Raw genomic sequence first — 17890 nt, 5'->3', positions numbered from 1 at the left:
TGTACAACCTTTGTCAATTCATATATTTTTTTAAATTATAAATTTTCACAACCTTGTTTTCACACTAATCTTGTCACTTTTCTGTATACTTTATGCTCCTCTGTTGCTCTCTATGCACCCACATTTTCCCTTTGGATAAAGAAAACCTCTCTTATGTTGATTTGTTCATCCATCAATCTACCCATCTACATCAATGAGCGATTAACATCAGTGCTTGAAGTAGGCTGGTACTCCCCGGGTCTCAATACCAGCACCTCTTTTGGTTCTCTCTTCAGAGAACCGGCACCACTCAATATCTGCTAGTACTGAACAGCAAGGGGAGTGCCGGCACCCGGTACTGAACAGCAAGGGGAGTGCCGGCACCCGGTACTGAACAGCAAGGGGAGTGCCGGCACCCTGTACTGAACAGCAAGGGGAGTGCCGGCACCCGGTACTGGACAGCAAGGGGAGTGCCGGCACCCGGTACTGAACAGCAAGGGGAGTGCCGGCACCCAATACTGAACAGCAAGGGGAGTTCAGCACCTATTACAAAAATAACATGGTCAAGTTCGGGCACCCGGTACAGATTTAGAAAGGGAGTTCTAGCACCCCTTTTTCCCCACTTCATGCACTTACTGACAGCACTACAGCAGCTTCTCCCATTTGCACTGGCAGTCTTCCTAATGGCTGCCACACCTCTATGCCGTTAGTTATCACGTCGCCCGTATATTAAGCTACACCACAACATGATATACAGCTGACCGCAGACATTTCCAAGGCCACATCCCCTTATGCTACTTTGCATACAAATAAACACGAGACATGACAAAATCCTGAAATCCTTTCTGCCTTTCGCTCTGGTGATAAACACCACCTGACACAGCGACGGTTTAATGGAGACATATTTGCACTGCCCTCAAACACAATACGTATCCCTGTAGAAGCAGAACGTGGTGGCAGTAACTAACCTTTTGCGAAGGTAAATTAGCGTGCTTAGTTTTCTAATGCACACATTTTCAGAACCCTTTACTGTTTAAGGAGCTGCATTTCCAACATGTTAATTTTATTCTCTAAATTCATCTAAACCATAACAGAGATGGCAGAAAAGCCCAAGGACATTGGCACAGATTGTATTTTACCATAAAGCCCTTGTCTCCCAGTGTACATTTGTGTAATATGCAAAACGCCATCGGCAAAAACACCCATAGTCAAACAGCAGTAATACTGCTGACTTCCTATTGCTTTCCCATAATCAATACTTTATGAAAAATACTCTGTACTAAAGCAGTTATAATTGTGGCTAATGTTATTTTTATGGTCAAGAAATACAAGCACTTTGGCGTAATGGACATAATGGACGCACCCCATAAAAACCTGCAATGGCTGGTTTGCGGAGGCAAGGAACATCAACCTGATATGAATCTTAAGTGTAAGTTGACCACCCTGGAATGGATCACAAATGCAGAAGGTCACCAAAGAATGTGTTGGTCAAGTGAGTCACAAGGATCATCAGCCAAGGAAGTAGCGATGTCCCACTTTGGGCTGCTCGCTCAATCTGTAAAAATTAGTGCTTAAGGATCTACTGTAATCTGCTCTAACCTGGAGTGGATCCAAACATTTTATGGAACTTAGACAAGAGAGTCTTTTTGTGAACAAAGAACACAAAACATTTGTGGAAAAAAAAAACTTTTTTGTTTGAGAATAAGCTGTTTGTTTCCATCCAGTGACAGTGTAGAAGTGCAATTTACATTTCTTTAATGAACTGCTTCTGGCTATGCCAGGAGTGCATCCCCTAACATTCAGCCTTGAAATCAAACAATTCTTTCCAAAAGACTTTCCCTACAATGCCAAGCGCTGTGGAATCAATCTTGTAACATTTGTACTGGTCACTTTGTACATAGGTGCTAAACAAATCAGGATGTTGAATATTTTGTGAGCCAGTTTGTTCATACATTTTCCATTTAACATAATAGAAATGGTCATTCTTTTCGCATGGATTCCTAAGTACATACAAAGCTTAATTAGGAGAGACCCACCACAATGGCAAAAAACAATTATTGCTCTAACAATAATAAGCATGGCAGCACAGTGGGAATCACTGTTACCCAGTTCAAAGGCAGGGGAATGAATGAAGAGCAATGAAATCAACTTAAATACTGATCAACACCAGACGCACAGGCACCAAGCAAAACTAAATGTAAATAATCAGTCTGTTCATCTTCCGTCTACCCAGTAAATGGGGAGCAGCTCATATGGTATTTGGTTGAATGTTTTCAGAGAGATTTTCCTGTTGCAGTCAAAGCATACATTGAAACGTCCACTTATAAATATATAAATAAGTCTTAAATACTGTTTTCTTTTTTCCCCATAAAAAATACGAGGGAAAAACACACACCATTTTGTACCAATGATTCCTCATTATACTAACATATTCAAAGCCATTTGTAATATACTAAATTAACAAATTGATGAGGTTTAGAACTTTCTACCATGAAAATCCCAGTTAAGTGTGAAATTACATAGTAAAACACGTTATTTCAATAATGGGTTACATGTAAACAAGAACATTATATAACGATTCTTAAACTACATCTTTTATGCCAATATCATTTAAAAAATGTTTGTACAATGACAGGGGATGGAAGAAGGAATTTCATTCACACTACATAAGATATATGAAACTGAACTCAAACTGTTCACAGATCTTAAGCCAAAGACTAATAAAGGAAGACAGGACCTAACAAATGAGCAAATCCACTATTTGATTGGAATTAATTTAGCAGGCAGGGAGAACTATCACTGAGAAGGTGACTCTCCCAATCTGAGGTTCAGCCATTGCACTGTAGCTCTGTAGAGCCCATCCATTCCCCAAACATGGGAATCTTGATCGCATGATTTTAGTAGTGGGGGATTGCATTCAGCCTCACCCCCAGTGTGCAGCTCAACAGGTTAAGGACCAGTACCTGTGCCCAGAAGGTTATGAGCTTGAATCCTGTGGCCAGCAGAGCAATTATATCATAACTGGGCCTGTGACCAAGTAATGTTGTGTGTTGGCTGACCTCATGCTCTAACCTCACAACTCACTCTCACCTGTATATACATGCCTGTCTGTGTCACTCATGAAGAGCAGGGTGGGGTAGGTTTAAAAACAAACAAATCCCTACATGCCTGTGCTCATTCTGTAATGAACTGGGTCAAGGTCCAGACGCAGAGTGATCCATTCATCTAATGGCCAAGAGCACAATCCAAAATCCAGAAACCGTAAAGACAGGCGGGAATTGAAACTGTAGCAGGAAGATAACCAGATAGCAAACCATAATACACAGTCAGGGAGCACAAGCACGGGGATGACATACACAAGCTATATCAAGAATACTCGCTTGGAAACCACCTGATACAGATAAACTCACAATACCTCACCAAAGGAAACTGGGTTGGAGCAATATTTATGACACAGAGTAAATAGTACCCAAGTGCGATTCATTAAGCAGTTCTGTTTAAGGTATGCACTAGATTACGGATCTAGAGTTCGATTGGTTGGTGGAGCTGACATATTTAAATGACAAATAAAGTACATTTCATTAATTTAAGTTTGATCCATAATCTAGAGCTTGAGCAAAGGCATACAGTATGTGACCAATGGCACGGCTGAAAGGGTTCCAAAGGCCTTTATAGTATGCCCCATGACAATAAAGAATTTTGAATGAAATTGACCAGGATAATTGATTAGAAATGGGGGTGAGTAGTTTTATGTCACTTTTTCCTTGGTAATATCCATATCCTATAGCAGGGGTCTCCAACTCCGGTCCTGGAGAGCTACTATCCAGTAGGTTTTCTATCCTACTTGGCTTCTGATGAGCCACACCTGGTCCTGGTATTTACCTGAGAACAGGTGTGGCTCATCAGAAGCCAGGTAGGATAGAAAACCTACTGGATAGTAGCTCTCCAGGACCGGAGTTGGAGACCCCTGTCCTATAGTATCCAATAATTGGGTACCTGGTAAGTTAAACTCACTAAGTTGTAGTGTAATTTTAGTAGCTATCAGACAGTATTTTTACCTACAAACAACTAAAAGACAAAAATTAGTGTTGACGTAGTTCTTGCCATATGTTAGCTCTACAGTCTACACTAAACACATAAAAAGCATATTAGCTGAGCTGGATTCTTAAGATTGTTTTTAACTCCAATTAAACTCTTTAATTAAAATCCTGATAAACACATGCAGTAAATGACTTTACTGAAACCACCTGGAAAGACTAGAACTCATTTTATGAGGACTTTATTGTGATTTCTTTAATTATCATTAAAGATTCAATACCTTTTTGCTTAATTGGCAGCCACCGTCATTTATTGTTCCAATTTAAGCTTGAATAAAAGAGAGAGGGGAATTATCAGAGTCTAGGGAAGGCTTAAAAGTTGTACACGTTTCCAGAGCACGGGTCCTCTTTGTTCGTATGTTGACGGTGTTTTCAGCTTGTGACTCCTCTGAATATTTCATGTTGTTTACGTGGCCCTACTGTGGCAGGATAGTAACTGTATCCTCGACACTTAGCTTGTATTACTAGCGTACAAATAAATTAATTTAATCGTATCCCAGGTTAGATATTTTTCCCCATTCGAATAATTCAGAGTATAGGGCAGAAGCTTCTGAGACCGCTTCGCTGACAGAAGCCTTGCTACATACATACCTGAAACAGATCATTAGTGGAGATAATGTCTCCGACCGCAATAAAGCCCGCAGCGTCCGTGGTGCGGAGCATTTCTGCAGCAGCCCCACAAATCCCTTGAATACTAACTGACGTCTGCCGTTTAACAGGGTAGTAAGTTAAAAAATGTAGCGAATATTTCTTAATGTTACCCGCGCAGGGTAATTAAATTAACATCAAAGCCGGAGTCTCGACATCCATAATCCGTTTATCGAGCGATGGTCATGGCTTACTGGTTAACTTGATTACGGCCATTTCTCTGAACAGCTGGCCAGGCGCATTTGTAATTACACATCATCGCCATCCTATATAAATAGGCTAGGCACCGCAATAAGGAACGCTGAATATGAAAATCGGAAAACGGAAAGGTGATAATTATCGCTTCAATGATTTGATTGGATCCACATCTCCACAAGTTGTCGTGAAAACATTTCGTAATGGAAATTCAGCCGTGATCAAAAAGATGGTCGGGCGATCGGTGACATTTATGTCATGCAGGGCATTAGGAGTATTAGATGAACACGGAAAAATGTCAATGGTGTCACCGATGTACTTGTTTAATGCGCTTCTGTTGAGTCCTGCGGCGGCATGAACTTAATTAGTTGGAAGAGAGAGTTGTAGATCTCCTGGGGCCGAGCATCCAAGACGGTTTTTAACCAAAGCAGTGTTGATAATGTGAATGAACAAATTAATCTAGAAGCCAGATTCCGGCTTGATTTGGTTTGACTGGCGATGAAAATGTGGGCGAGGCCGTATAAAATGCCACTCATTTGTGCTAAATGACACAAAACACCGTTTTCTTTTCCCAGTGAAGCATTAGCCTACAAGGGCATCGTCATTTAAAGGAGAGTCAAATGGCTTACAGAGATGAACTATGCGTGATTTTTATGTATGAAGAAGTCCAGATGATATGAATTTAAATCTTTATACGACCATTTTATGCACGAAGAAAAATCCATTTAAATGAAGGACCTTATTACAAATGAGGTACATTTAGAACGTACTACGTATTTGCATATAGTAATAAGACAAATTATGGCTATATTAGCATAGAGGACAGAAATAAAGGTTCCGTAATGAAAAAAAATTTGAATTCAAAAGACAACGAACAGTAAAGTGAACAAAGTGCATGAGGAGTTAAGGCTGGGTGTTTTGTTTCATCTCTTGGCAGCCTATAGTCGTCTGAAACGATGGTTCATCTGTGCACTTCTCAAAAAGAAAATAGTACATATATAGGCCTACTTGACTTCTTATGCCTATAGCTACGTTGTATATGTTCTAGAAAAGAATACGTGAGTCAAACTGAGGAAAATGTTTATTATTATTATTATTATTATTATTATTATTATTGTAATGAAAGGAATCGGAAAAAATAATCGTCTATTTCACAGAGATGTGCTGCCTGACATTATAGGTATTGTATCTGCAGTAGCCCACATTTTAACCCAAATAGAAACAAAACGTGCGCAGTTATTACAAGACCACTATGCACGTTACAGCCAAACAGACGTCATGACCGGCGACCGGCAGCTAATCCGGGTCCCCTATATCTACTCCTGCACCAAGCTGCAGCATTATTACACGAAACCAAAGCCGCGAAGATTGAAATAATAGGACGAAGGAACTGCATTAATCTCAACAAATGCACTCTAGAACAAGTCATTGGTGTTTTTCGTATTTTTATTTTAAATTACCACTCCACCATTTTAATTAACTAAAACCCCAATTCCCGATCATTGTCTTTTTAGGACAATGAAGCGTAGCATTAATATCCTTGTGTATTTCACTTGTCAAATATCTGACGTAAGAGTCAGTCTTTCCATGGCTACGACACCAGGCTCACTGAAATGATTTACTGAGAGATACGTTTTAATGAGCTGCAGTCACTCATGTGTGAGGGCATTTTAATTGAAATCTCCTTCTGCTTATGTATGATTAAAACTCATTTAACAAGTTAATGTGAAGAGAAAAGCAGGCGCACGGCTTCCGGGGAGAATCACGCCGAGCCAAATTTGGGGACGTGGGTTCGTGTTGTATAAATGACGTAAAGCCTAATAAACAGTCACTACAGCGCAAGTGGTGAAAATCGCAGTGTCTCAAAATCCCCAAGCAATTACGTGTTTTCTAGCTGACCCGTGTTTTTAATATAATAACTTAATCAGCATTTTTTAAGCTATCCACCACTGGACACCATACATTCCTATTACCCTGGAGTGCAACTGATGATATCCAAGCAATTTACGTCACACAATAGTGGATATTATTCTCGGTATCAGTCTGCCGACGTGAAATTCCTGCATGCGATCTCACAGCGGCGATCATATTGTAATTTATTTAACGAATATGCACTGCAAAGCAAAACTGCTAGACTAAATCCCACATTGCCATCTTTTGTGCATATGCTTTTGTTCATATCACATATAATGGCAATCACAACAATTATCATATTCCTTTTAAGATAAACAATAGTTTATTAATATTTTTGATTCACAAATGATTCTTTTTTTATCACAACGACACATTTACTGGCTATAATTTTGCCAACTACATATAATTTCAAAGACCATTGACAATTGACTTGGAACAGACACATTTACAAGTTTTAGTCTGCAATATATTAATAAAAAACTTTTGCAAAAGAGTATGAACCTGCATATCCCCAAATCTTGAGAAGACATTGTGTACCAGTAGCATTTCACTGCTAAACTGCAATAAAATGCAATGCAATATACTGTTTGGCATTATTAACCAAGAAATAATAAAAAACCAAATCCCACAACCCTCAACGGTAGTTAAAATTTATGAGAATAATTACTGTACAATACATACAAGCATACAATCAATAGCAATATATTTATATAGATGGTAGGAAAAGCTTTTAAAAAAAGCTTCAGTCTTCTGTTCATAAAAATATTGAAAAACTCATAATTGTGAATGTGAAACTGAATATGACAACAGTTGTTAGACGTTCTGGGTACAGAGTATCCCTTTAAAAGATGTTCTGGGTACAGAGTATCCCTTTAAAAGACTTTTTGGCACCACAGTTAAAACCAGGGTAGAAAAGAGCCAGACTAACACTTTGGGATTCTGCAGCAATACTGCTGTAAGTCAGGTGATAAGCAGAGTAAACAACAAAAATCACAGTTTTGTTTTTATTTTACTTTGCACAAAAGCATTTATAAGGCCAAAGAAAAGGAAAACAAGGAGATGGCTAACAAGAAAATAAAATGAAAACCTATGAATGCCAGTTAAAAAATTTTGTTTATAAAATGTTACCTGGGTTACAAATTGTTAAAATATCTTTTTCCTCATAAAAATGCCACATTGAACGAGGCAAGTAATTAACACCGCGTGTGGCAGAGTGCGTCTCACACAGTGGTGACGGACAGGAAGGCGTTATGCACCTTCGCCCCATCCGGAGCCTTGGCCCCATGCGTCATCAGCTCCTGGATGGTCATCCAGTTGTCCAGGATCTTCTTGTTACGCCGCTTCATCATCTTCTTGTGGCTAAGCTCGATGATGCTGACCTCGTGCCGGGGCTCGGCCGCGCCTAGTGGCGCCTCCCGCAGGCACTCCAGCCGGCTGCGCTGCATGAACTCCCGGCGCCGCCGCTGCTCCCGTGCCCGGGCCAACTGCTGCTTGCGCTCCTCCTTACTCCAGTAGCGGCCCAGCTTGAGCTCGCTGGCAGCGTCGTCGTCCGTGGTCATGCCGCTGCGCTCCTCGCGGATCTTCAGCGCCCGCTCACGCAGGATTCGGTCCCGTGCCGGCCTCTTGGTGATGTACCGAGTGCCGTCGCTCCGCACCTTCACCTTCCACTCCATCTTGGGCTCCACGGCCACCAGGCTCAGCTGGCTCTGCGCGTACTCAACAGCCGAACGCTGCTGGACCAGGTGCATGTAGCTCTGGTAGTGCTGGGCATGGGCTGGGATATTCGTGTGCCGGTGCTGGGAGCTGTGGTATGGTGACAGATGGGAATCTGGAGCTACCTGGGCCTCATCCTGCCCGCAGCCCTCGTCATCTGCTGGTAGCGGCTGGTCAGACTCTGAGGGGTTGCTCGGTTCTGGACTGCTGGTAGCTGCTGGGCCGGCAGCTGGCTGGCTATGGCAGGCAGCACGAGTCCTGCTGAGGTTCTTCTGGTTGGTGATCCGGACTCGCCTCTGGAGGGAGTGGTCCGGTGAGCGGTCGACTGAGTGCCACACATGGTCAGGAGAGCGGTCCATGAGCAGGGGTGTACTGCGGCAGCTTTCTGCTGTATTGTAGGCACTCGAGCTGTCTTTGTCTGACTTCTCTGGGTGCTCGTTGATGTCAGCCAATTTGCCTCTTGGCAGGTTGGTGCATCCTTGGCTCCGGGAAGCCCAGTCATGGTTTGGGTCCCGGACCTTGCGGAGCTGGTGAGCCTGCATGATGTTCTGGCACTCCAGCTCAATGCTCCTCAGCTCTTCGTTGAGGAGCTGTAGCTCCCGGCCCACGCCGTCTTGCTCGGATAGGCTGCACTCAATGGTGCTGTGCCGGCTGTAGTACAGGCCGTACTCGCCACTGTTCCGGATGTGGCACTTAAGCTCCAGGAGCTGCTGAAAGTGATCGCATTCTGTTTCCTCATCTTCCTCATCCTCATCGTTCTCCTCTGGTACCTCAGGGCAGAGCGAGTTCAGGTGTGCTCCTGACACAAGGGTCTGGACACACTGTGGCCGAGGATTGGACCAGAGCTGATCCTGCTTGTCCTGCACACACTGAGCCAATTTCTTATGGACTTGGGCTAAGATTGCTGGCTTGGAACACCCCTTGTACTGCATACTCTTGTCTGAACGACCCATCCCACTGTCCTGGTTGTTGGATGAGCATGTTGCAACATCTGTAGTGATGTCGTCTTCCTCCAAACTCTTGGACTGCAGAGGAAAAATGTTTAAGTACATTAGAAGGTATAAGCATCGATACACCATCTGTCTGTCTTGTTGCATAATAACCACCATATTGATATGAAGTACTCAGCAAGAAATCACTCACATCCATTGTTTATTTAGCCAGCAATACTGAGCATCGGTCCACGGCAGAGCAAACCATGCATAATCAAGTAAGTAACTGGGAGTCTATAATTAAAAAAAGGCTAATTATAGTGAAACAGTCAGCTTTTGTATTTGTATCCCCATGGCTTACACTGTTTAACTTGCAAATAAATTAATTTACAGTATGCTAATCCATCCATCCATCTTCCAGTGCCTCATCCTGGTCAGGGTCACAGGGGGCTGGCGCTACCTCCCACTAATACCTCAACACACTAATACCTCAACACACTAATACCTCAACTAACCATACACTATGGATGAAGCATTTGTTTAACTTATAGAGGGCTATGTAGGTGTGATCCTGCTCCTTTTTTGGTGCATGACCTAAAGCCCTGGATTTAGATTGACTTCTCTAACAATACTGATCAACAGTCAGAAATAAGAAATGGAAATGAGACTAAATGCATTTTAACCTGAATGGTTCTCACTGAGCCGCCCTCAGATCTCAGCGCTGATGGCCCTCATGAAGAGCTGGGATAACCTTTACAGGACAATCATCAACACTCATGATGAAGGCCTGAGCGATTAGGGGCTAGCTGACATGCGTAAGATCATTATTATTTCCATCATTGCAGTTTCATTAAGGTGATGCAAGGCAATTTCCAGAAGGCCTCACTGAGATGTGTGGATGTAGAAGGTTTTTTGAAGCAGAATAATCCTAGCATGCAGTGCCCAGGCTTGCCCATGGTCTTTAGAAGCTCTGGTGCAAAAGCCACCTTCACTTTGAAGGCTGGGAGGCTGGGAAGGGCCCTTCACCGTGAAGGCCCGAGGCCAGGAAAGGCTACCGCCATCACTGTAAAGGCTGGGAAGAGCCCTTCACCGTGAAGGCCCGAGGCCAGGAAAGGCTCCCGCCATCACTGTAAAGGCTGGGAAGGGCCCTTCACCGTGAAGGCCCGAGGCCAGGAAAGGCTCCCGCCATCACTGTAAAGGCTGGGAAGGGCCCTTCACCGTGAAGGCCCGAGGCCAGGAAAGGCTCCCGCCATCACTGTAAAGGCTGGGAAGGGCCCTTCACCGTGAAGGCCCGAGGCCAGGAAAGGCTCCCGCCATCATTGTAAAGGTTGGGAAGGGCCCTTCACCGTGAAGGCCCGAGGCCAGGAAAGGCTCCTGCCATCACTGTAAAGGTTGGGAAGGGCCCTTCACCGTGAAGGCCCGAGGCCAGGAAAGGCTCCTGCCATCACTGTAAAGGCTGGGAAGAGCTCTTCACCGTGAAGGCCTGAGGCCAGGAAGGGCCCCTGCCTTCACCATGAAGACCCGAGGCCAAGAGGGCCCCCTGCCTTCACCATGAAGACCCGAGGCTTGGAAGGGCTCCCGCCTTCACTGTGAAGACCCGAGGCTTGGAAGGGCTCCCGCCTTCACGGTGAAGGCCTAAGGCCTGGAAGGGCTCCCGCCTTCACCCTGAAGGCCTAAGGCCTGGAAGGGCTCGCACCTTCACCATGAAGGCCCAAGGCTGGGGTTGGTTCCCACCTGCTCCGCCATGTGCTGCTCCTCCTCCAGCATCTCCCTCTTGAGCTCCTCTAGAAGGTCACTGTGTTCATCATCCAGCCAGACCTCCTCCATCTACTCAGCAGAAGGGGGAAGGAGCTCTGTGTGATCAGTGCTGGGGTGCGCAGGACCCCACCCATTCCCGATATTTATTCTATTCACCACCAGGACATTTGATTCTGCTAATCTAGGGCTTGGTAAGGTGACTCAGTAAAGGAGACGGGTAGAGAGCTGCCTCTGAAACTGCTGAAGTCCTTAAAGGGATTAACAAAGTGCCATATTTAATTACTGGAGGAGAAACAAGCATGTCTTGGTTTATCTACAGTGGTGACAGACCATTATGAACTCTGTGAAAGAAATTTTATTCCTGTTATATTTTTACCTAGGATGGGATTTGATGTTTGCCTCATTATAGATAAAGAGAATCTATTTATGTCACATGATTCTGACAAAGTCACACTACAAACCATAACCAAACTAAAAATGTTGCTGCATGACCTGAAGCAAGCATTTCACACAAGACCTACTGTGTCTGCGAAACAGATTTGAAATATTGATACCCATATGAAGTTCCATCTAGAGGAACACCTCGAAACTGATTTACGGGATTGTGTGACTAGATCATTATTTGTCAACCCAGTCCTCAGGCATCCCCCCGACTGTCCACATTTTTGCTCCCTCCAAGCACATCTGTACCACGTGTTGGAAATTTCTGACTGTGTTGAAAATTACACCTACTTTCCGAAACCTACTGGACTTCAGTCAACCCACCTGCACGTCTGGCCTGGCAACCAGCAGGATGAGACTCCTGAAATCCTCACTGGAGAGCGCAGCCACGGCCTCCTCCCGGTCCTGCACGTCACGCCCGTTTATCTGCCAGGCATGCGTGTGGACACACACAGACACACATACACGTTTGTACTCATATCTTTGTGGGGACTGTCCATTCATTTCTATGGGAAGAACCCTAATCCCAACAATGACAACGTTAACCCCTACCCAGCCCTAACCTTAACCATAAGAGACCAAACAAAATGCAAGATTTACACACACACAGACAGACAGACAGACACACACACACACACACACGGGTGAGTCGTTAATCCCTTCATCCTTGGCCCCACCAAAACATAACCAACCAAGAGAGGCTGGGGGAAATCTAGGCAACCACTGCTACATCTCCAGCTCCAGGAAGCTCCTGAGATAAGCATCCCCAGTCTATTATGCCCCTGCAGAGGGGGGTTGAGGGCCCCATTGATTGTGGGGCTGCCAACAGTCGCCGGTGGGGGCGGTCATGTTCATAAAAGCATCCTTCTAACATACATCTGGCAACACAATTAACTGGCGGCAGACAGCTGCTGTTTGTCTCTGGCCGTGCAGAGTAATGTGGCTGTCACCGGCAGATAATGGTGCCGGATCTCCCGGCTCTGGGAATCTCCGTGCCTAAATCGGTCATGCCGCGGTGTCACCCTGACGCACACGCAGCAGCTCAGATATCGGCAGCCCCAAACTGTGCCTGCGGACCACGCCACCCTGGAAAGCAGCCCTGAGAAATGACTCCCAGTTAATAAGGTAGGAGCTGCTCTGCAGAGGTAGAAGATGAATCCCCCCCCCAATGTGTCATCTCCGGTTTGATGACAGTTGTTGTTTGGTCTGCAACAGCTGAAAGTGTGTAGAAAGGCTGGTAGGGAGACGATCAGGCGCGCCGTTACCTGTACAATGCGGTCCCCCTCTCTGATGCGGCCGTCCTTGGCGGCGATGCTGTTCGGCCCCACCTGTGAGAGGGAGCGACGGCATCGTCAGCGCGGAGCCACGGGACATCTAAGCACCGCTCTCTGCGCGGTTCACCCTGGGAGGATGCCGAGAGCGGCTGTTTGGCCACGGAGGTGCCCGCTCACCGCTACAGGAGAGCTGCTGGAACCGCCGAGATAACGCGACATCTGCAGCAAATCCCGGAGACGGACGTCCCACTCCATCCCGAGCGCCATTTCCGTTAAATCCCCGGTATTCAGCCACCACCATCATTCACAGCGCATAATTAATTCATTGTACCGCCTGGTGTTTGTGTCCTTAGCAGAGCGGATACTAACGGGATGTCAGTTAGCGGCGACAGCCCACGTTTCACATTCCTTACATGTTCAGCCCTCAGTAGCTCGCGGGCCTGAGACGACTTCAAACAAATCTGCGTCGCGGAGACTTGATGGCGCTTTCTGCGTGTCGCCAACACGTGGCAGAAAAATCACTGTTCCCAGAGGGTACGAGCGCTACAAATCTGCCAGCAAAATAAGTTTCCCTAAGACGAGACACGTCTCTGAAATGGGTGGAAAGAGGAGACACTTTCATCGCGATTCTCCGTGAGAAATGGATTTATGCTCATTCCATTTTTGTATTTGCTGCATATGTACAGGATATATATTTTTCCTGTGAATTCTGCTTTTGTGGTTATGCCACAAAAACGATTGCATTCAACATATAACCATTAATAAGCATATATGTATAGACGTGTGTGTGTGTGTGTGTATATATATATATACACAAACACACAACCCACACACCTACACACACATGTTCACACATTTATATACTGGAAGTAAACACGGATTAATCCATATCTTCAAAATAATCACATAAATATATTTATAAAGCGTTACCAGGTTTTAGCTGCAAATCATAATGACATGTTATGTTATTCACACTGAATATTAACACGGTATTAACAAATCAAACTGCAAATGCATATTCCACAACAACCAGAGCAGAAATAAAACGACAGTTCCTCGCGAGCAGAAATATAAAAGACGCACACAGGGATTTATAATGAGAAACGGCTAACATTTCCTTTGATCGGCCGTCTATAAATATCGCGGTGGGTTTGTTTTGAAAGCCTGATGCTATCCGGCGCTACAGCGGGACAGCTGGGAAGACAGCGATTCCCAGCAGGAGCACCATTCTGCCGCCGAGCACCCAGACAGCAACCTTGGGGACCTGTTATTGTGAAAATCGTCTGCATATCTGTTTGTGTACATGTGTTGTACCGTCAGGAGGGATAGTGCGAATACCGGTAATAGGGAACGTTGCCATTTTACACTCTGTAAGAAACGAGAAAGGTGTCAGAGAGACCTAATTAAAACCCACGATTTAAATATGAAGGAGGATATTTCATGATACATCATGGACTTGATTTTCAGTCTGCAAAGGAGAAGTGTTTGGGTATGCAGTCATGATACCAGTTAACACCTGCAGTAATCCCTTACCAGACTAATCTCTGTCAATTGTTATTTCAAAGTAAAAACTAGTTTGTTGTGGCTTCATCGGCACCAATTGGAAGCATCCTAATCAGTTTTGGATTCTCTGGATCATGAGTTTAATGCTGCTTCACTAAATGAATCATTGTGATGCCAGAGTACTGTATAAGCACCTTTCTCAATGGTGAAAAGCAGCATAACCTTTTGCGGAACTGAACCTGCACACAATATACTGATCAGACTGATTAGGCTACTGTGCTAACTGGTTAAATATATATGATTCGACTCAGGGGCTTCAGAAACATTTTGAATGTGGGTGGGGGGGGGGGGGCACACTTGAAAACAGCGCTGGGTGAACTATTATTTTATGTTAAATGTGGGGGGGTCCAAACGAATGATTATGAAATGTGATTTAATGGCGGCGACACCCATCATTCGACTGCAAGACCAGCAGGAAGCCCCTGACAGGTACTGACCTCGCTAACGTAGATGGCCACATCGTCCTCGTCATCGGTCCTATAACAGAGCGTCAAGCCCAGCTTCTCCTGGCTGTTCAGCCGGCAGAGCTCCACTTCCTGTAGAGGTGAGGCCGTAAGGGAAGAGGAGGACCAAACACAAAGCAGGAGGTGAAGGGATCACTGTAAGGGTGCCAGGAACGCTGACAGGGAGGACAGGAGACGCATGAGACACAAGTCAAGGCTGACTGCTGTCCTCATGCTAACCAACCAAAACGCTGCACTGGGGTTACTTTTTATGATGCTTGCATTATCAAATCTTCTGGAATACCTTCAAGACAAATATGAACTTTAATTCATCATTTGCAACTCATTATGAGGCAGAGAATAAGAGTTTGCAGTTAGAATGTTATTGTGTATTCCGATAAGTCTTACATTTCTTTCACCACTTCTGCAGTCAGCAGTCATGGTGCACGTAAAATATTTATCATGTTCTCCAAGACTGATGAAAGAAACCACAATCTTAGTTTTACCTAGAAATCCTCCAAGGGTCCAAACACCCATCACAACTGCCTTAGATTTCAGATTAACAAGCATCAAATTGTTATTTTATTCGGGGCAAAGTGATATTTTTAAAATAGAGCTGCATAAAGAATCCGCCAAGGCTTTATTAGAGATAACATTAATATAAAATAAGGGCGATCTGGACTTCATGGAGCACACGTCTTTGATTGCACCCACATGTGTCCAGGCGGATTTTAATTTGTGCGAAAAAGCATTCTGACAAAACAACTGCTGCACTTTGAAAGCACCATACACAAGGATAAAAGGAGCCAAGGGAATGGTGAACTCTGATTTGCATCATCTGTCTAAATAATTAAACTGCAGTGCCTGTAGTTTACCAAAATAATGAAGCAAGTGGAGGCCAGGAAATCTATAGGACCTGACTCTACTCAATAGTGAGGAAGCCAAGCAAAGGCAGATGCTAGAGGTCATCTGTTTTCTGACAGCTACTCTAGTTGAACATCCAAGTGAGTCTAAACCTCCTTCCAGGGCTTCCAGCTAAAGGCTGAGGGTCTCCTCAAAGGGCAGACAGCAGAGGCTCCTTTCCACTACCGACGTCCAGTGGCTCTGTGAGAAATGGGGAGTGCACGGCATTAACTATGGTGCATGTCTGGATGTTCTGTGTCGTACCTCAGAAGCAGATGTGCAAAGTGAGAAGTACCGACTGCAGATCCATCTGAGAATGACGGATGGTGAAGCACCCATTAGTTAGGGAAGAACACACCCGGAATTTTATCCAAACTACTCGAGAGGTGGAGATGGTTTCTTCATGCTGAAGGCATGAAGCAGGGAGGATGTATCACTGGAAAAGCAGTATGGGAGCGGTGTGGGTAAAAGGGCCAAGTGGACACATGGCTTCACCTGCAAAGCCAGCAGCAGGCAGTGAAATTAATGGGTTTGAAGTCCCCTGGAAATTTGTTGGAGCCCCTCCTCAGAATTAATGTCTGGCTGCAGGTCTTCCCAGCAGGGTGTGAAAACGTGGTATATAACAGGAGGAATTTGCTTCACTTCACTCTCTTTTTGGATATGCTCCCAAAAATAGGGGCAGTGGTGGCTTAATGGTTAGGGAAGTGCACTTTTAATTGAAAGATTGCTGGTTCGAATCCCCGACCAGCAAGGTACCACTGTGGTACCCTGAGCAAGGTACTGCCCCCCAAGCAGGTACCCGTGCTATGTCACGATGTCACATATGGGTTAAATGCAAAGGACACTTTTCATTGTTGTGCACTGTGGTATGTCAACACTGATCACCTAATTCTAAATACAGCCCTAACTTGCCATAACCTACTAGCATGTGGCCTCAGGGGCCAACACTGTGTCAAGTCCCCTGTGACTGGCAGATTCACATTAAAGCATCTGTCATTTAAATATGTAACACGTAATGATAAAAATATATGATCAAAGTACCTGTACGCCTGCAAAGAGTGATAATAGTAAACAGAGACATATGGTAATGCCGTGACAGAAAAGTAATGGCTGCTCATTCTGAAATCTAGGAAAAACCACCGGCAACATTTGTCACGTTCGTCTCCGGTCAGGGACACAGTGGTGCGTCGTGTTCCTGTCTGTTTGAAACTCGTGGCGTGACCTTCGCACAAAGCTAAATTTCAATTGAGTTGCCCTTTAACGAATTAGTGAACGTCACGCAGGCAAACTAATTAAATATGTGCGCTAGCCCTTTTAGGGGGAGCCATAGCGCTCGATGCATCCTGCCGGCCCGTCGAGGAAGCTTTAGTAGGGATGCATATCTCGATCTCCCTGGTTTCACCCATCAGCTCTCCCTGACCGCCTGGGAGAGGTCCGCGCTAAATTAGCGGGTGAGGTCTTGTGGTTACAGTGGATTACCTCCCGTTTTTGGCTTGCAACACATACAGTCATAATGATTAGGCCTTTGATTTTAAGAAACCAAAACAGCGTCCCCTGGGGTCCGCTGGCCCGACTGCGGGGTGGGCGGTTACTGTAGCACAGCTGTGCTGTGAGTGTCATCATTCAGGGCCGCTCATAGCACATAGCAAGAAATGCTGCAAAACTATTTATTTCCGTTCAATACAACGCCACCTGCTGGTTTATTTGCCAAGCATTTTCTCAGGAAGTTACACTCAAATGCCATCATCACCACCCAGCTGTCCCAGTTGTATGGAGAAACTGGCTGAATCAGTTAAATTAATAAAACCAGGTCATACTAAGCAAAAGACTATCAGGCATATATATTCAAAAGTAGAAAAGAAAACATCGTTGGATAAAAGGGACCAGACTAGAAGATTCAGGTTTAGTATACTTGGCCAGTTTGAGTGTTGATGATTAAAAATCACGAGGTAGATAGAGGCTGTTCTCACCAAGGCTGCTGACTAGAGGACAAATGGCCCAGAGCACTTGCCAGGCCGAACAAGCAAATG

At 44.8% G+C, this 17890-nt stretch overlaps 1 protein-coding gene across 4 annotated transcripts in view; it reads right to left on the bottom strand.

The window, feature by feature from the left end:
- Positions 1-7194: 7194 nt before the first annotated feature.
- Positions 7195-17890, bottom strand: part of LOC111833634 (PDZ domain-containing RING finger protein 4-like) — a 96117-nt gene continuing 85421 nt past the window's right edge. For all 4 annotated transcript variants that reach the window (XM_072712729.1, XM_023792124.2, XM_023792126.2 and 1 more), the window contains 5 exons: positions 14952-15050; positions 12943-13005; positions 12002-12103; positions 11213-11305; positions 7195-9571 (listed from right to left, as the gene is read on the bottom strand). In XM_072712729.1, the coding sequence (XP_072568830.1) occupies positions 8054-9571; positions 11213-11305; positions 12002-12103; positions 12943-13005; positions 14952-15050 (1875 nt within the window). In that variant the 3' untranslated portion in view covers positions 7195-8053. The remainder of the gene's footprint in view (positions 9572-11212; positions 11306-12001; positions 12104-12942; positions 13006-14951; positions 15051-17890) is intronic.

Source organism: Paramormyrops kingsleyae, chromosome 1 (assembly GCF_048594095.1).
Source record: "Paramormyrops kingsleyae isolate MSU_618 chromosome 1, PKINGS_0.4, whole genome shotgun sequence".
NCBI classification, from domain to species: domain Eukaryota; kingdom Metazoa; phylum Chordata; class Actinopteri; order Osteoglossiformes; family Mormyridae; genus Paramormyrops; species Paramormyrops kingsleyae.
This window is presented reverse-complemented; position numbering and strand designations above follow the sequence as displayed.